A 20433-nucleotide genomic window follows, 5' to 3' on the forward strand; every position below is an offset into this window, starting at 1 on the left:
AATCCAAAATTACTAACAATAAAAAACTAAGAGGTAGAACGCAAGAGGAAATGAACAAACAAACGGATCTTGAATGACCAGATATGGGTTAACAAGACATAGAAAAACAGGTGGGTGACACACAGGTGAAAGCAATGGACAATCACAACAAAAACTTTCAAGCCATCAATATTTTTTTTACTTGTGACTATATATAATATTGAGTAAATTCCAATAACAAACAGTAAACATTAGACTTCATATGCCAATTGTCAGGTTTATTTACATACAAATTAATTAGGTTTGGATAAATATAAAAGTGGAATCAAACAACAAAGTCGGTTCTGGTTCAAAAGAAGAAAAAAACGAAATGTGTGCAGTATACAAAGCTACTAATTGAAAATTCTGGAGATTAAATGAAATAACATAATCTATGATTTTCTCTCCTTTTCATTCACTGCCAAATTCACGAAAGACTCATTTTATCTGTTCAGACAGTCTTTATCATCATCAATGAATCATCAAAAGCCTAATGTCATACACAGCTGCGTGTGACAAAATTGGTGGTGCTACTCCACAAAGTGCGCCTTACCAAAGTGCGCCTAAAATATTGCCTAATCTAAGATATTATTACTATCCACGGAGATCCCGGTGGTCTCGAGATGTCCTCGGGGACATTGCAGGTTCGTTGGCAATCTGCTGTGATGGATCTATCGCATCTCCCCCCGAGAGTAATTTAATCCTGGCGACTGTAGCAAAAGTTTGCCTCGCAGATGTTAATACATAACGATAAGATTGAGAAACCAAAATACCAAACTGGAGAGCAAAGAGTCGCTGCACCCGTGGGTGCCGCCATCTTTGAAATCGTGCTTTTCAGCTCTAGGTCGTATTGGCTGGAATGAAGTCATCCTCTGTGCCAGTTGAAGGGTCATCGCTTTGCGGCCTTTTGGCTAAGATCAAGTGTAGTATTGTTGGAATTATTTTATATAAGTTATCCTGATTCTGGTATGACTGTCGAAATGTTAGTTAATAGAATGAGAGTGTCTTGGGCCCTGGAAAGTTTCACCTTATTCAACAAAGAGGAACTACCCAGGGGGGCCGACGCCTGTCTGTTTGAACTATTGTGTGAGGGTTGCAGTATATCAGGAAGGTGACTGTAAAGATGTTATCTTGAAGGGGCATATGGTCATGATCAAAGAACCTTTTGTAACTGGGAGAGATCTCTCTCTCCTGTGATCAGCTTGAAACTTCCTGTAACTTGGACACTCCCAAAACACAATAAGAGACTTGGCGAGGGGAGATTTTCTTCAGAGTGCTTTTGGAGGACTGTCACGAGGGACAGTCCCTGAACCTCTCATTTTTAAATAAAGTTTACTAAAATTCTCTGTGATTTCCTCCTTTTCAGATTGGTGATACAAATGTCTGGTGTATAAACCCAACAAGTATCTGTTCCGGTAGGTTTAATATCTGATACGTCCTCTGTCCGGCAACCATATGTTATGTTGATTTTTGGAACGGGGAGATGGAATAGGGGCTTGTTCCGTCCACTCCACGCACCAACCTGGTAATGCAGTACCTCCAGAAATGGTGCATCCCCGTCTCAGTGACCAAAATTAAGAAATATCTTCACGATTGAGTGTGTGATTTGAGCCTAATGGATGCTAACACTGATCTTGTTTCTGAATTTATTCGTATCTCAAATCAGTTCAGTTTCCATAGAAATGACCTAAATACAAATGACTAATTCGTCCCCACCCTCTGAAAATACACTATTACACAGTATATCACAACGGAAATACATCTTTTTAATGTTTCAAATTCACCACCTACTCTCACAGTAAAAAATACCTTTCTAGTGGTTATGATCTTCAATGCTAAAATGTGACCTTACTCACTACAGACAGATGGCGTGGACAAGAGAGAGAAAAGGGACAGGAGAGACAGTTGACGGACGTGCTCGTAACATAACATAAATGTTAAAATGAACTTAAATGAATTTAGATTACTATACAACACTTAAAAATAAGTTTTAATCTCATGTTACACCCAATTTAAACCTTCTTGTGCAATTACCGAGGCAAAGAGGTTTATATATTCCACCATGGGTTTCGAGGTGAAACTTCCGCTTCAGAACCGACTGTTCGTTTCGTCCAGTTAGTTTTTTTTAAATTATAGAACCAGGCACGACTCGCTTTGACGGGTTTTGCTATTGTTTTTTTTTCAGACGCTTGCTTTGCTTTCAAGTCCATGTAGATTCTGCTGGCTTTTCCGCATAGTATTGACTTGGTCACGCTATCTCCCGCGAACTGTTTATCTTTTATCCATATTGAAAGAAGGCTCTCCATCTCTTTATGAATGTCACTGCGCAACTTGGAAATGATGGTTAGTCCTTTGGAAGGCTTGATATCCTTTATAGTTTATACCATCCTTCTGCTTAAGGATGGTATTTATTGTCAAAGTACTCCTCTCGTACGTCAAAGAAGAGGGTGCTGCAGCCGTGTTCAACTCATACTTACCTGGCAGGGGAGACACCATGATCAAGAAGGTGATTCACCCAGAGTGAGGCTCAGCCATTGCACTTCCAGTTCGCGCTCTCCCCTGATTTACTGTCAAAATAACTCTCAATCAACTGATCAAACAATTTCTATAATTCAATATAAAGTAATCGCAGAATTTGAGCCAACTCGCCGTATCAACTCTCAGTGCTCCAGCGGCTATGTTGGAGCTACGGGAAAGCATCACATAAAATAGATGAATAGGTAAATTGAAAAAAACAAAAAGCCTGAATTTCAAAACCACAGATACACTTGACACCAAAATGGCTGACACAATTTAACGAGTGTCCATCACGAGAATGTGGACAAAAGCATGAATCGGCACAGGATTCTCATTCGTGTAGTATTACTCCCACTATTTTAAACCTAACATTTTAAACAAAAGCCAAACCAAAATACCTCATTGCATGTCATCCTAATTTAATTTTAATGGTCAAGATGCTTATTATCAGTAGCCATGTGGAGTCGATGAAAGTGAAACAGAACCAGCATATGCATTGGCCCAGCATGACTCTCTTTACTATTTTTAATGATGCATTTTAATAAGAATTAGTGCTAAGAAAGACATACCCATGTCTCTTAAGGTCACTCGTCCCCTGATTCCATGACAAATACGTCTCTCGCCAAATATAGTTGTTCGGGTGAATAAGAGGTTAAAATTGGGGCGGGACTTAAGGCGCGTAGGGGCTGGGCCTTGCCTTTCCCATCATGCAACCCTGTATAAAAAAAGACTGGCCAACGTGGAACGATTTTCTCTTTTTGCAAATTTCTCTTTCACTTTGCACTTCTCGTTTTCCTCTTTATCCACTCAGTTACCCCGAAATCTTGGTGACGTTTGCAGCGTGATTTACTCGGACACCAGTACGTCCATTATCGAGTTAACGCAGAACTCGTTGAAGTGTTGCGACCTAGCCTCGTGGGTGGCTAACAAAGGAAATGGCGAGAACAACACAGAGTGCGGAAAACTTCCAGGAGGGACTTTGCGGCGTCAAATTGGAGCCTTCGCATCACTCGACTCTTGGCAAAATCATGCATGCCAGAGTTGTTCTTCACAGACTAGAAGGTTAGTTTACTTTTGGTGATTATTTATTTGTATAACATATACTGTGTGACATCGTACATGCACTGCGTCCGGATTTATTTCTGTATGGTAGTGCTTTGGATATGTTTTTCATGTGTATACTGGGTGCGTTCACTTGATGCACGGGGTTTCCCCCAGCGCAGCCAGTGTTGCCAGATTGGGCGCGCTCCTGCCTTTTTTTTCAAAGACGGGGCGAGAGAATTATGAATCTGGTGGCGGGAGACTGGATCTATACGTACTTGGAAATCGGGAGACTAAATAAGTGTGTGACTCCAATATATATTTCACGTTTGCAGCATATGTGAGCATTCATTTAATGATCGGTATTCGTAAAAGTCTTTGAAATCCTTGAAAATACTTGAATTTTACCTATACAGATGCTCCCCTACTTACGAACGAGTTAGGTTCCGAGCGATTGTTCATAAGTTGAATTTGTTCGTAAGTTGATTCCTGACCTATATTTTGTATTATAATTTATGTTTAAGGCCTATATAAGTATATTGAAGGTTTATATAAGTGCATTTGTATGTTTAAGGCTTGTATAAGTAACCTGCATTGGTTTGTACTGAAAAAAACATTTAACGAACGATCGTCGAATGATTCAAGTTGTATGCCCGTGCAACGCTCACCATTTTCTCACCCGCATCAAGCGTCTTTATTATTGCCACTTTCGTTTCAAATGAAATGGCTTGCCTCTTCCTTGCACTACCACCCTCACTAGAAGCCTTTCGCTTTTCACCAACCATATTGAATAATGGATGCACGAGATATTTAATGATAAAAATATTCTTTGCGCACTGGAGATACGTTCATGCACTTACGCACTGCAACGAACTGGGCAGAGGAAGGTGGATGCTGGGTGAGCTCTCACAGCGCCAGGCGTCGGTATTAGCGGCAGAAAGAAGCACTACAAGAAGTAGCCGAAAGAAGCCAGGCTCACAGAACAAAGAAAGTTGTAAAAACATTAAAGTAAAATGTATAAAGTACAAGGTAAAGTAAAGAGGAATGTATTAAGAAATATTAAAATGTAATTTAAAAAAAGATAGAGGGGCTGTAAAACACGAAAAACATAATAATATACAGAGCTACTGTCACTGGCTTCCGCGTGACTGCACCATCTTGGGGGGGAAAAGGAAGAAGAAAAAACAAAAAACCTATGCGCAGACATGTTCGTATGCATCGTTGTTCGTAACTCGAATGTTCGTAAGTAGGGGAGCGTCTGTACTGTTTTCAAGGTTTAATAATATTAGAATTTTGCATATAGTCCTTGAAAATGCTTGAAAGAGTTCGGCACACAATATTACTCAGCACCCTGTATGGAAATAGGAATTTCCATAACCCTACTAAATAATGGTAAATAAAGTACATTTCCCTCATCGCCGCTACACCTCCGTTCATGTGCAGTGTTGCAACAAGGCTGTGGGATTCGCCCACTTTGTGGAATATTGGCACAAATTTGGAAGATGAACACACCAAGCCACCCACATTAATTTCAAAAGCCGACGTAGATTGGTGGAAAAAAGAGATAGGTGGATGTTAGAATAATGATTAAAACCTTTTAAATCATTATTAGTAATTATATTCTGCAAAAGGCTCACCATCCCTCTGCTTAGCTGCTTAGCTCTGCTGATCACGGTATAATTAGCTTTAGTTTTAAACTTCCCCGTAACCCGATCAATCAGTTCATGCACTCTCAAATTCAAATCACGACCGTCATGACACAACGGGCCACCATCAGGTTTTGGATTCCAATCACCTCTAACAGCATGTCAATCACCCTTTAACGCGAACATCCAAATTTGCTGCGTTTCCACCCCATTCAGGTGATAAGATCGTCTAATGTCCTCCATTTGCAAGACAAACTCCCCCACATCAACCTTATGCGACGTGATGCCTTTTACAGCCTTTTTCACGTCGTCCTGCGTCCAAGTCCTGTGAACCAGGATAGTAGGAGCCTGCTCCTTGCCCACATTAGGATTAGCAACTTCGATCATGGGATATTGTTCAATAAACACATCACTCATTGGCGGCGCCCCAGGCTGGGGAGATAGCGTTTCTCCCAATGTCTTTGACCATTCCCCCACGGGCCCTCCCGACCTAGTCAGCCGGTCGTTCATATTTGTCGGAGGGGGCCTCGGCAATATCTCCTCCTTTTTAACAACAACAACACACTTCTTCCCCACCGGGCCAGTCTCATCGTCCTCTTTTCTGTGGAATAACACAGCCTCTGTGTTTCCAGTCCCACCGTTATCAACTGATTTAACCCATCCATTACTCCGTTTCCTTGCCATCATAAACCAATAATAGGTATCATTATATCCCGCCTGCTCCATTTTGTTAAGGTTTCCCCCATGCTTAGCACGTATTTTATCCTGCAGTGTCAATATCTTATGCATATTAAGCTGGCCAGCAAACCCACATTTGTTTATCCATAAATTTAGGTGTTTAACCCTTGTAGCGCTTTGATTTTCAACAATCCAATCTTTACACGGCAGACGCATCTTTGGATCGTCGTCAATAGCCGCTTTACTGTTTGCACCACCCATTTTTGGAGTGGATTTGTGTGTATCCCCGTAGTACCTTTTTTTCCCCTGTTTCTCCTTAGGCTTTAACAACTACGCACACACATTTTATAGACCACACCGTGTCTACCTGCTAGTGACTAGTATCCGCAGGGTTTTAAAATCGCCATCCCCAAGACGCGAGCCTTACTTCTCAAAATAAGGCCATCGCGTGTGATGCCCTTCGCGCATTTGGAACCCGTCAACAATATGCAGCCATCACACGCGGACTCGGCAGAAATGTCGATAGATGCTCACCCAGAGGATAGTCGTCAACCGACCAGAATTCAGGTGCTGCTGAGAAATAATCCAGCCTGGAAAAGGGATTCTCGCCGTGCACGGTCACTCCAGATATTGAACTGCAGCGTCTGGATTCCTTATCGGTGTGTTGACCCCGGCTACTCGAAGGACCAAATGTTAGAATAATGATTAAAACCTTTTAAATCATTATTAGTAATATTTAATTAAAAAAGGAAAAACATCTTTTAACATATCTGCTTACAACTTGCAAGGAGTTGCCTTGTGACGTCGTCTCAGTCCACAAGGCATTCTGAATTGCAGTAACTGAATCATTGTATTTAATCGCGACATTCGAAAAACATGTTTATGTAATCAGTACAATAACACCCTAGATGTTTAGAAAAACAACAGTGTGAGAAATGCCGAACACCCAAAACAATGGTGCGAGGAATTGCATAATATTTTCATTATAAGGTAAACAAAGTAGTATTATAATGTAAACAAAGCATTATTTTCAAATCTGCTGCTGGAGTCTCGTCATAACAGTCTCATTGGGTCCTGTCGGGAGAAGTGTCTGAAACAATGTGTCCTCTAGCTTTGGGCCTTGAGGAGACGAATGTGGAGGAAAAAGTCCATGTTCCCATGACTTGATTTATAGCCTTACTACTTATTAAAAAATGCTTACAACACATATAGAATATTCCATAATAATTCTAACAGTGGAAAAAGTCAATGTTGTTTTTGTTGTCTTTCATCGAGAGCAAGCAAAGTCCAAAATGATTGTCACTGGGAAACACACACTTAGTGGAGTAGCACCACCAATTCCGTTATATGCAGCTGTTGTATAATGACAATAAAGGCTTTTGATTGATTTGATCTGATTTAAGTGGCTGTGGATACTCATCTCCCAGTGCCATTGATGGCGCGAGACGTCCAACCTGTTTGGATTGACAGACGTCTGGTGTTGTCAATGGCAGCCGGTAAATTAACTTTTTTGGGCCCAAAATGTCCTGTTCCAGCCCACATGAGGTCTAGTTGGCAAGAATCTGGCCCGCAAACCAAACTGAGTTTGACACCATTGATTTAGAGCAGGGGTGTCAAACCGGTCCTCAAAGGGCCGCAGTGGGTGCAGGTTTTCGTTCCAACTCAACAAGAGGATACCTTTTGCAAGTGTAATCAGTTAATTAAATTCAGGTGCTACTTATTTTAGAAGACACCTGATTAGTTAAAATGTCGGCACTGGATCGGTTGGAACAAAGACCAGGACCCACTGCGGCCCTCGGCGGAATCGGTTTGACACCCCTGATTTAGAGTGTGGTGGTCACTCAGTTGACAGCAGAAAAGGCTAAATCAGCATTGCCTCTCACCGTTATTATAAGACTTACTTATTACAATCACTCACTTAAGGACATTTTCCTCCGTTTTATTTGACTCTTTTTCTTGATGCTCTGCTGATCGTGTGATGTGATGGCGAGCAATTTGAATGACCCCGGTTTGTAGCATATATTACAAGATAAGAATGATTACAAAATGGTCTTGGAGATGTACCGTAATTTCACACCTATAAAACGCACCGTGTGATAGGGCACAGTCTCATTTGCGGGTATATTTTCTGTTTTTTGTCAATACATTCGATGCCTCGTCCGATAAGGCGCTAGCATAACACTAGGCTAGCGTATGTTATTCTAGTCGCTAGCCTACCTATGTTATGCTAGCCGCTAGCGTGTTTTTTTGGTGAATCATTTTGGGGACACAAGACTGCAAATAAAGAAAAGAGATTTGATCTTTGTGTTTTAGATGTTATTCAAGTGCATCGAACTGAGCACCAAGAGTCGGCTCCCATGAAAGATGAAGAGAATGAACAATTCAAACGCATTAAAGTGCAACAAATGGAGCATTTCATTACTGTTGGGAAACTCCATATTGAGGAGCAGCAGCATCCGCTCATAAAGATGGAGGAAGAACCTCTATATGTTAAAGAGGAGGGGATGGACATTCCTATGGGGGCTGTTGAGCCCTTGAGTAGCGAAGATGAAGGTCCAAGTGAGGCCAGTGGAGGAGTGGAGCCTTTGAGTGGCAGCAGCTCAACAGAAGAATCCCAAGCAGACAACCTCATGGCTCCACCATCAGCTAGCTACGATGCCTCATCACACTTGCGAATCCGTGAGTATCAATTCACTTTCATAGAGAGGAGGCTAGGGTTGGACAATTTCAATAAAATTATCTAAAAATATATGTACGACCTACGTCGTTATGAATGTCCCATAAAAAAAATAAAGGCTTAGGCCGGTAAATGGGACTTGTGCAGTCAAACAGCGGTATCGTGCGACCAAGCACAGTTACTGCTTTTTCACTGCCCTGAAGAAAAGGCTAGATCACCTCCTTGAAAATTTCTGATATGTGATATTACGTACTATCAATTCCTTTTTAAACCAGTTTAACCACTAATATTTGACAAAGTTTATTTTAAACCACCAATTAAAATTCAATAAATAATATTTCTTAAAACATGAGTTATAGGTATTTAAAAAAAATCAGAGAATAACATGCAGAGCTGCCAACTTCTCCGGAATTTCCGGCGTTTACCCATAAAAGCAATTCATGTAAAAACATGATATTAACAGTTTGACTTAAATTGTCCTCCGTTATTTTTTTTTACACATTATTTTGATTTTGCGTGAATCGCATTAAATCCGGAAATACTGGGAAGAGGGTACTCCTGAAATGGGATCGACGGAGGTCGGCAGCTTTGAGGTAAGCAGGGCTCTTTCAACTCCAACTTATCTTCAAGCATTTCAGTGTTTCCAAAAAGTTGAGATGGCAGTAAAGTTTGTCCAAGTGAGTCGCGTGTCTCCAGATGAGTCGAGGACGACCAACTGCATCATCTGACTGAACGCCATCATCTGAATGCTGCATATTTGTGCAAAGAGAAAAGAGCTACTGGTGACAATGCTCTTCTATCTCCATTTGGACCGTGACTCCACCTCCTCCAGACCTCCTGTACAGTGGTACCTCGAAATATGAGCTTAATTCGTTCCGGGACTGAGCTCATGTCGATATTCTCGTAACTCGAATGAACGTTTCCCATTGAAATGAACTAAAAACAAATTAATTCGTTCCAACCCTCTGAAAAAACACCAAAACAGGATATTGGATTAGAAAAAATGTTGTATTTCTTCTAATTTGCCATCTATTAACAAAGTAACACATAATTAGTGGTTTAATATTACTAAAATGTGTTTAATAGTACCAAAATTATACAGATTTCGAAGGGGGAGAGAGAGACGGACAGAGAGAGTAGGGCGGAGGAGGGGGGCGCTTTTTGCACGGCAACACGCTCGTTTCATAACATAAACAAATTTAGATGAACTTGGATTACAATGCATACACTCAAAATAAGTTTAATCTAACCTCACACTAAACTCAATTCTAATTTTGTATTAAAGTTTGATACCTTTCTTCTCCCGGGTAGGCTACTTGCCCCGCCTCCACCATGACTTTCACTATCGATGGACTGTTTGCTTTTGTATTCCCTTCAAAATATTCCCAAAATGATGCACACAAATGTCCTCACAAAAGAATAACGCACGACCACTTGCCAACGAGAAGTAATATATACGTAGTGATTGCTCCGCCATTTGCGCTGAGTGACCGAAAAAAAACACTGAAAAAAAATGCAACGCTCTGCCCAGTGCTCGTAGATATCTGTTATAGAGAGAGAGAGAGAGAGAGAGAGAGAGATAGAGATAGAGATAGAGATAGAGAGAGATAGAGAGAGAGAGATAGAGATAGAGAGAGAGAGAGATAGATAGAGATAGAGATAGATAGATAGAGAGATAGATAGAGAGAGAGAGATAGAGAGATAGAGAGATAGAGATAGAAAGAGAGATAGAGAGCTAGATAGAGAGATAGAGCTAGATAGAGAGATAGAGATAGATAGAGAGATAGAGATAGATAGAGAGATAGATAGAGAGGGAGATATATATATATATATATATATATATATATATATATATATATATATATATATATATATATACACACACACACACACACACACACACACAGTGGTACCTCGAGATACGAGCTTAATCCGTTCCGTATATATATATATATATATATATATATATATATATATGTAATCAAATATTAATATATTATAATATATTATTAATTATTTATTATTATAATTATTATTAATAAAAATATAATATATTATTATATTAAATAACAAATATTATATTATTGATATATTTATAATAATATATTGATCCAAGATGGCAGCGCGCACTGACGCAGCGGCTCTATGCTCTCCAGTTCGGTGTCGTTCGTTATCCTACAGTCGCCAGGATTTAATCACTATCGGAAGGAGATGCGATATATCCGATTTCTCTACAAACTACCAACAGACCTACGATATCCCCGAGGACATCTCGAGACCTCTGGGATCTCCGTGGATAGACAGCCCACTCAAAGCACATCGAAGGCGGCGAAGAGACAGGAAGCAGAAGCGCGGATGCCGGGCGGGCCTTGCTGCTAAACTGAAACAACAACCACACCGAGCACCGCTTCCTAGTATCTTTTTGACCAACGCCCGATCCATCACCCACAAAATGGATGAGTTGGAACTTCGAATTCCTACCAACAGCTTTGTTAGGAACTGTAACATTATTCTCATCACAGAAACGTGGCTACACCCGCATATCCCCGACGGTGCGGTATCGCTAGCTAGCCGAACGCTTTTCGGAACGATCATTCAAAAGAATTAACAGGCAAAAGCAAATGAGGAGGACTGTGCATGTTTATACATAATGAATGGTGTTGTGACAGTAGGATCATTGACACTCACTGTTCCCCGGATTTAGAGTTATTGGCAATACGGTGTAGGCCCTATTATCTACCAAGAGAGCTAAATGTCGTCATAGTAACGGCGATCTATATACCTCCAAATGCTAACGTTAACACGGCATTTAACCTCCTGCTAAAGGCTGTAAACAAACAACAGCTTGACCACCCCGATGGAGTTTTTATTGTCGCTGGTGATTTCAACAAAGCGTGTTTAAAGACTGTTCTACCTAAGTTTATTCAATACGTAAATTGTAATACTAGAGGAGACATAACTCTTGACCATGTCTATTCTAACATCAAACATGCTTATAAAGCCACTTCCCTCCCTCACCTTGCTGGATCAGATCACCTCTGCCTATCTCTTACCCCCGCTTACACTCCACTCCGGAGGCAAACAACGCCACAAATAAGGATAATAAAAACTTGGCCCGAGGACGCACTTTCTCAGCTGCAGGACTGTTTTTCCCGCACCAACTGGGAACTTTTCGTACACGACAACCTCCAGGACTACACGGACTCTGTACTTTCTTACATAAAAAACTGCATTGACAACGTCACTATAAATAAACAAATACAGGTTTTTCCTAACCAAAAACCCTGGATGACCAAAGAGACACAAGCACTCATCAAATGCCGTAACACTGCCTTTAGATCAGGGGACAAGATAAAATATGGAGCTGCCAGAGCTGAGCTGAAAAGAGGCATTAAAAAAGCCAAGGCAGCATATACTAAGAAAGTTGAGGAGCACTTCACAGAAAATAACCCAAAGAAGATGTGGCAAGGAATACGACATATTACCAACTACAATAACAATAATATGTCTGTTAACGCAGATGCCTCTCTAGCGGAGGAATTGAACCGTTTCCTTGCCCGCTTTGAGACTGACAAATCAGACCCAGTCTCAACACCCCCACCACCACCCTGCAGCAATACACTGAAGTTCTGGGAACAGGAAGTGAGACTGGTAATGCGGTCTGTGAACACCAGGAAGGCTGCTGGCCCAGACGGAGTACCGGGGAAGGTGCTTGTTGGGTTCATTCTGGGATGTTACTATATGTTTATTTGGAATTAATGGTATAAAGCCGAAAGGAAGTTTTATTAAGGAGATCATGTGCAAATTTATAATATAGGGGGGAATGTTGGAGTAATCATTATTATAAATGTGTTTGCATTGCTTATTTAGGAATATAAAGCCTTATAATATACATGCTTACTATATTAATCAATATATTTGCTTATTAGGAATAGTAATGCTCATCCTAAATGTTTAATTATATTAAACAATATATATATATATATATATATATATATATATATATATATATATATATATATATATATATATATATGTGTTGATCGCTTTTATGTTAGAGTTAGAATTAATATGTGTTTTCAACGAAGACAAACGCTTACTCCAAGGTCACTCTCCAGGACAGCTGGCCCCAGCTAAAGACTTAACAATTCACTGAGTCCTTGCTCCGAGGACTGATTACTGGAAGATACGCCTCAACCCTTTCCCCAGATACAGGTTCGCAATGAAGATCTGTGAAGGACGCTTAAATTGTTGTTGATTCAGCGGATGGCTATCAATCAACCTCCGGGATTACTCGCATATTGTTTTAAATTGTGACGCTAGGTTTGACGCTAGGTTTGCTTGATATGGAATTGTTTTGTTTCTTGCTTACGCAATTGGATCGAATCGATAACCTTGTAATTGTTTTGATTTGAGGCCTTAAATGGGCCGAAGAGTATGCCGCCCGGGAGAATGCTCTTGCGAACGAAGCCACGTTGGGAGCGATTCTCCTTCGAAGTTGTAAGCAGTTATGTTGAAAGATGTTTTCCTATTTTAATTAAATATTACTAATAATGATTCAAAAGGTTTTAATCATTCTTCCAACAGTGCTCAAAGCCTGTGCTGACCAGCTGGCTGGAGTTTTCACAAAAAAATTCAATTTTTCTCTGCAATAATCCATCATTCCATCCTGTCTGAAATCTGCCACCATTATCCCTGTCCCCAAAAAGCCAACCATTGACAGCATGAATGATTATAGGCCTGTTGCACTCACGCCTGTGATCATGAAGTGCTTTGAAAGGTTGGTAGCCCACCATATCAGGAATACAATCCCTCCCTCAGTTGACCCTCACCAGTTTGCTTATAGAGCAAACAGGTCCACTGAGGATGCTATTGCCATTGCTCTACATACAGCACTGAGCCACCTGGAACACCAGGGGGACTACGTGAGGATGCTCTTCATTGACTATAGCTCAGCCTTCAACACCATAAACCTGGACATTCTGACTGACAAACTCTCCCACCTTGGACTATCCTCTTCAATCTGCTGCTGGATAAAAAACTTCTTGACCAACCGACCACAAACTGTTAGACTTGGTCCCCACCCCTCTTCCTCCATTACACTGAGCACTGGCTCCCCTCAAGGCTGTGTACTGAGTCCTCTTCTGTGCTCCCTGTACACATACAATTGTACACCCACCCACCATTCTAACGCCATCATCAAATTCGCTGACGACACCACCGTGGTCGGACTCATCTCAGGAGGGGATGAGTCGGCCTACAGAGATGAGGTCAACAAACTGTCTTCGTGGTGCTCGGTGAACAATCTCACACTGAACACCACGAAAACTAAACAAAAATAATCCTGGACTTTCGCAAACACGGCACAGATCTGGCCCCACTCCTCATAAATGGAGTATGTGTAGATAGGGTCCAGTCCTTTAAATTCCTGGGGGTCCACGTCACGAATAAGCTCTCATGGTCTACAAACATCACGGCAGTAGTGAAGAAGGCTCAGAAACGACTCCATTTCCTCAGGGTACTTAGGAAGAACAACTTGGACACCAAGCTTCTGATAACCTTCTATAAAACCACTGTAGAGAGCATCCTGGCGTACTGCATCACAGTGTGGAATGCTGGAAGCACGGCGGCAGACAAAAGGCCATGCAGAAAGTGATTAACACTGCCCAGAGGATTGTCGGCTGCTCTCTGCCCTCACTGGAAGACATTGCCAGCCCTCGTTACCTCAGCAGAGCCAGGAACATCATAGGGGACCCATACCACCCTGGTCACAATCTGTTCCAGCTGCTGCCCTCTGGCAGACGCTATAGGTCCCACAAAGTACGGACAAATAGGCTTAAGGACAGTTTTTCCCCCACATCCATCAGAACTCTAAATTTGCGGTAACACCACACACATTCCCTTCTGGGGTAATATGAAAAGATGTTTGGGTGGTGATCTGCCTCCTACTAGCTGACTGAAGGTAAGTGAAAGACAGTGCGAGGTAAGTGACCTGTATCCATAACAGCAGAATGCCAAATTACAAGTCCGTAACTATCACTTATTTGGGTCTTTTGCCGGGTAAACGCACCTTGTGGAGAAGCACTACCAATTTCGTCATACGCAGTTTCTGGGTGTGATGACAAGTAGGCTTTTGTTGTTGCTGATGACGACAGGGCCTATGTCCGATTATTATTATATATATATATATATATATATATACATATGTATATATATGTATATATATGTATATGAATATTATATCTAAAATAGTCCAGCCCACATGAAATCGAGTTGACGTTAATGCACCCTTGGGCTTATTGTATAATGTTTCCTGCAGTGATTTTAATGTCCACCAGGTGTCATTATTCTGTGAAGCAGTGGGTCAAGGTGTGGAAACGACAAGTGATGCTCACAAGCCCATCACTCGTAGTGAGTCAATACAATCATTACGGTATACATAAGAGTTTTAATTAAAAACACAAAAAGCAAACTGAAAACCTGAGCCAAAAATTACACCCAAAAATATTAAAATGAACAAAAAGCCGCAAGACGCAGTAGGGCATGAGTTAACAAGACATCGAAAACAGGTGGGTGACACAGGGGAGGCGACCACAGGTTAAAGCAATGGACAATCACATTGTTCAACATTAAAATAACATTTAAAAAAAAATCACATTTGACTTCATTTACCGAATGCCAGGTCTATTTACATACAAATCAAATCAGTTTGGATAAATATAAAAAGAGAAAATAACTACTCCAAAATGAACCCAAAGTCAGTTCTGATAGTTAAAAAAAGGAAAATAATGTAGTTTACAAAGCTAATAGAAAATTCTGATGATTAAATGAAATAAAACATTGGACTTGTTTTTCTCTTTTTCAAACAGAGACAAATTCACAGCAGACTAATTTTATCAACATGATTCAAAAATGATACGAGGGATTCTCGTCATTTTTGCCAATTAATAGAGAACATACATACACACGTTTGTGTCTTTTAAGTCTCATGAATAAATCCTTGGCAACAAACTTAGTATTATGTATTATTAAGTATTTTTAACCAATGTGCTGTACCACAAATTGAGCAAAGAAAGGGCTTTTCGCCACTGCGGGTTGTTAAGTCTTCTTTTCAGGTTCCCTTCTGTGAAAATGTTGGAACATTAACTGCACCTGGAAAAGGTTTTTGAAGTGTGTAGCATTTTAATTGGGCTGTTGTAGCGAATCTGTGGCCACAGACTGATCAGGAAAACATTGTTCTCCAGTGTGGGTTAATAAATGTTTTTTTAAGCTTCTCCTTTGGGAAAATGTTCGACCACAAACTGAGCAGGAAAATGGTTTTTCGCCAGTGTGGTTTCTTGTGTGGCCTTCTAAGTGGTGCTTTTGAGAAAAGGCTTTACCACAAACCGAACACGAAAATAGTTTTTCACCGGTGTGGTTTCTTGCGTGTATTTTTAAGTTTTCATTTTTAGAAAAGGCTTTACTGCAAACTGAACACGAAAATGGTTTTTCACCGGTGTGGGTTCTTGTGTGTATTTCTAAGATTCCCTTCTGTGTAAATCTTTTACCACAAACTGCGCACGCAAATGGTTTTTCACCAGTGTGGATTCTTATGTGGATTTTAAAATTTTCATTTTTAGAAAAGGCTTTACTGCAAACTGAACACGAAAATGTTTTTTCACCAGTGTGGGTTCTTGTGTGTATTTTTAAGCTTCCCTTCTCTGTAAATCTTTTACCACAAACTAAACACGAAATGGTTTTTCACCAGTGTGGATTCTTGTGTGTATGTTTAAGCCTCTCTTCCCTGTGAATCTTTGACCACAAATTGAACACGTAAATGGTTTTTCACCAGTGTGGGTTCTTGTGTGTTTTTGTAAATCTTGCTTTTCAGAAAAGGCTTTACCGCAAACTGAACACGAAAATGGTTTTTCACCTGTATGTGTTCTTGTGTGCCTTTTTAAGTGTTGCTGTTGAGAAAAGGCTTTACCGCAAACTGAACACAAAAATGGCTTTTCACCTGTGTGTGCTCTTGCATGACTAATTAAGCTTCCCTTCCGTGTAAATGTCTGACCACACACTGAGCACCTAAATGGTTTCCCGCAAGTGTGGCTCCTCATTTGTGTTTTCAAAGAAGACTTTTTCCCAAAAGTTTTCCCACACAGAGCATTTGCAGCCACTGGGATTTTTCTTAAAACCTTCATCGTCATGAAGCACGTTGTCGCCATCTGGTGGAGGAGCGATTACATTGTCTGCTTGCGTTCCTTCTGCTGAGCTGCAGTTCACAGTCTGCGCCTCTCTGTTGGCCCCGCCCAGATTATCTTCCCTCCTGAATGGCTCACCAGTTGACCTGGTGACATTTTGCTCCTCCTTTTTGATTGAAGATTGCTCTTCTCTCTTGTGCTGTTGTTGAGGGAACTCTGGCTCCTCCTCTTTAATTTGGGGCCATGCTGAGGCGTTTGCAGACTCCGCCACTTCGCTGGCAACGCCCAGATCATCCTTTTTCACGGACTCACCTGGTGACCAGGTGAAATGATCTTCCTCCCTTTTGATTGGAAGCTGCTTGTCTCCCATTTGTTGAGGGAACTCTGGCTCCTCCTCTTTAACTAGGGGCCATGTTGTAGTGTTTGCAGACTCCGCCCCTTTGCTGGCCACGCCCCGAACATCTTCCCTCTTCACGAACTGACCAAGTGACCAGGGGAAATCATCTTCCTCCTTTTTGATTGGAAGTTGCCCGTCTCCCATTTGTTGTTGAGGGAACTCTGGCTCCTCCTCTTTGATTTGGGGGAGCTCAACTTCCCCTTCAAGGTCAACAGACTCCTGGCCATCAGCACCAAGATCATTTCTGAAACCTGCCAAGACACGAAGATAAATGATTAACCATTTTCTAATTATAAAATGACGGAATTTCTTGTTCACAGAAATGAAACCAAACGGAAGAGGGCGCCATAAATCCATTTTGTCACAATGCAGTACTTACTACTGTAGTATTCTCGTCAACAGCAACATGAGTTGAAAACTGTTTATAGGTGCATTTTTCAAAGTATGGCACTATTGGTCAGAAAAGTTTCTTCATTGGTGATGTAGCTCCTTAAAATTAGTCAAATCTTTTTTGGAGCCTTTTCATTGTAAACATTTTATTTTATGTTTTAGATTTTAATTTAGTTAAAATGCTTTCGCCAAAGGGGAGGCATTAAAAAAGTCTCTCTTATTCAGTAGCAGGTCTATCATTAATTGGGGGATTAATGAGATTGAAATAAAGGTATAGTCTGATTGGACACTCTAAATTGCCCCTAGGTATGAATGTGAGCGTGAATGGTTATTTTTCTCCTCGTGCTCTGCGATTGGCTGGCCGTCGATTCAGGGTGTTCTTTGCCTCTGGCCCGAAGGCAGCTGGGATAGGCTCCAGCACCCCCTATACTAGATTTAGCATATCAGAAAATGAATGAATGAATGTTGGGATTAAAAACAGTGGGAGAAGCCCAATGTAGCCTCGGCAGCAAACCTCGACTGGGTAGATGGTGCATTTCCAGACAATTTTCTGGCACTCGGCTGTCAGATTCAAGTATTCGGCCTTCTTGCACTCAAAGGTGGTCTCGATCCCTCCTTTGATGGTACTGGTAGTTCTATGAGGTGAAGCGCTCTTGCCTTGGAGGGCCATACCTCAATGTCTGTGCGGAGGGATGTAGTGATTATTTCTGATGATAGTTAGTATTCTATTTATTTATAAGCTTCATTTGAATTTTAGCATTAAATATGAAGTATTTTTGCAGGCCGCACCAACGAGTGGCAGTGGGCCAGATTTGGCCCTCGGGCCGCAACTTTGACACCGTTGTTTGAACGCTGCTCTCGTTGTTGTTTAGTGCATCTACATCTCTAGTTTTTGAATTTTCGATTTACAGCATGCAAATAAGTATTATGTCACTCAAGCATGTAGCCAAAAATGGAGAGAGTAGCAGGAATGACTCTTGAACGCTTGTGAGGGGCACTCGCGCTTTGCGTAATTTGAAAAAAACATTGTTTGTTTGTGATAAGGATACAATAAAAGGAAAGCTACTGCTTAATGCTGTTGTTAAGTATTAACACGCGTTGAGACTCATTATTTCCCTCCTAGAGTGGTTACATTTAAATAGAAATATAATTTATTACGTCTTTCTTCGAATGGTGCTAGTGCAAATTCATGAAAATGTATGTACGCTAATGTACGCTAAAGATTTTCAAAGAATTGATATTGACAAAAGATGTAAGCCCAAAATGTATGAAATGGAATAATGTCTACCCAGTTACAACGGCAGCAAAGGACAAGCCTAACTTTTCAACACATGTCGCGTTTAATCATTTTACCTGCTTAGTCCTCACAGGGCACGGACCGGCACTGGGAGCGATAAATGTGACGTGGTGTGCCCACGTCCTAAAACAGACTACACCCCTGATTCCACGTTCTGACCTATGGTGGTGGTGGGGTCAAAACAAATTATACGACTCCTGTCAAAATGACAGCAGGACTTTGTGCCTTGGTCTCACTGCTATTACCAGTGTCTGTTTTTCCATCTACAGTAGAGGAGATACAATTGGCTGCACAGAAATCCGGTATGATGGCGGGCCCCTCGCGACGGCGTCGCATGGAGAGAGGGTGATCCGACATACATTAATGATGAGTATAAGTTGGCTAATCAGATCGCAGCAGGTTGGGAGTATATTTTTCTTTTAATTACTCCAAACAAAAATGTTGATTGGATAAATTACCTGCATTACAATGTCCAAAAACTTGGAAATTATACTGAACAGGGATTTGTGGCGATAAAGGAACAACTGGCAGCCACTAGTCTGACGGCGTTCCAGGATCGTGCAGCGGTTGAAATGCTTCTTGAAGGAGCAGGGGGCGTATGCAACGTTTGAAAATGTTGCACTCAACAACACGCCCCCCACTGGGTCCCACACCAGGGCCAACGATGGCCTGTAGACCCTAAACCGCAAGATGAAAAAGCATCCTGGAGTAGAATAATGTCCGCTGACAGATTTGTGGCCTCACTAATAATGATTTGGCCTAATTTGTGGTAGCCCTTTTTGCTACGATTTTGACATTATGTGGGTGTTGTATTATTCCCTGCTTAAGATCTTTGATGAGCCGACTTATAACCACGGCGATTGCCCCTACAAATTCCAGATTGCATGAATTATATCTCCTACTGAAGTGCTGACACTAACAGTGAATTCCAGGAGCATGGTAATTACGAGGATGGATTGGACGAAAATGATCTTATTTTCTGATTTTCAGACCTGCCGAACGAGTAGAGCCTAAGCGGGTAAAATTAAAACAGCCAACGGTGATATCCCTCTCATTTTGAATTTGTCATAAAATGAATAACAAACATATAGTAAAAGGAGGGAATGTTAGAATTATTATGGAATATTCTATATGTGTTGTAAGCATTTTTCAATAAGTAATAAGGCTATAAACCAATTCATGAACCATGGACACTTTTCCTCCACATCGGCTCCTCAAGGCCCCACAGCTCGAGGACACATTGTTTTCACACACGCTTTTCGGCAGAACACAACGGGACTGTTTTGACGGGACTCCAGCAGAAGATGGCGATAATCGCATTATTGTTTGAAAATACGGCTTTGCTTTGTTTACCTTGAAAGCATTCCTCACACTGTTGTTTTTCTAACCAGCGAGGGTGTTATTGTACTGATTACATAACCATGTTTTTCGAGTGTCGCGATTAAATACAATGATTCAGTTACTGCAATTCAGAATGCACTGTGGACTAAGACGGCGTCGCATCGCATTTTCCTTGCAAGTTGTAAGCAGAGTTTGTTGAAAGATGTTTTTCCTTTTTTAATTAAATATTACTAATAATGATTTAAGAGGTT

General features: G+C 41.0%; 1 protein-coding gene and 2 pseudogenes across 3 annotated transcripts in view; 2 read left to right on the forward strand and 1 right to left on the reverse strand.

The window, feature by feature from the left end:
- The first annotated feature begins 1397 nt into the window (after nucleotides 1-1397).
- LOC144066415 (U2 spliceosomal RNA) lies at nucleotides 1398-1577 on the forward strand (annotated as a pseudogene).
- Nucleotides 1578-3265: 1688 nt separating this feature from the next.
- LOC144065637 (uncharacterized) overlaps nucleotides 3266-20433 on the forward strand; it is a 48148-nt gene continuing 30980 nt past the window's right edge. Inside the window, exons 1-4 of one of the 3 annotated variants that reach the window (XM_077588641.1) lie at nucleotides 3266-3597; nucleotides 8214-8579; nucleotides 9127-9170; nucleotides 9274-9628. In XM_077588641.1, the coding sequence (XP_077444767.1) occupies nucleotides 3471-3597; nucleotides 8214-8579; nucleotides 9127-9170; nucleotides 9274-9309 (573 nt within the window). In that variant the 5' untranslated portion in view covers nucleotides 3266-3470 and the 3' untranslated portion in view covers nucleotides 9310-9628. Of the gene's footprint in view, nucleotides 3598-8213; nucleotides 8580-9126; nucleotides 9171-9273; nucleotides 9629-13164; nucleotides 20423-20433 lie in introns of those variants that run through there. The other 2 variants (XM_077588642.1, XM_077588640.1) reach the window with 2 other exon arrangements.
- LOC144065650 (uncharacterized) overlaps nucleotides 15006-20433 on the reverse strand; it is a 6572-nt pseudogene continuing 1144 nt past the window's right edge.

This window comes from Stigmatopora argus, chromosome 20 (genome assembly GCF_051989625.1).
Source record: "Stigmatopora argus isolate UIUO_Sarg chromosome 20, RoL_Sarg_1.0, whole genome shotgun sequence".
Taxonomy (NCBI): domain Eukaryota; kingdom Metazoa; phylum Chordata; class Actinopteri; order Syngnathiformes; family Syngnathidae; genus Stigmatopora; species Stigmatopora argus.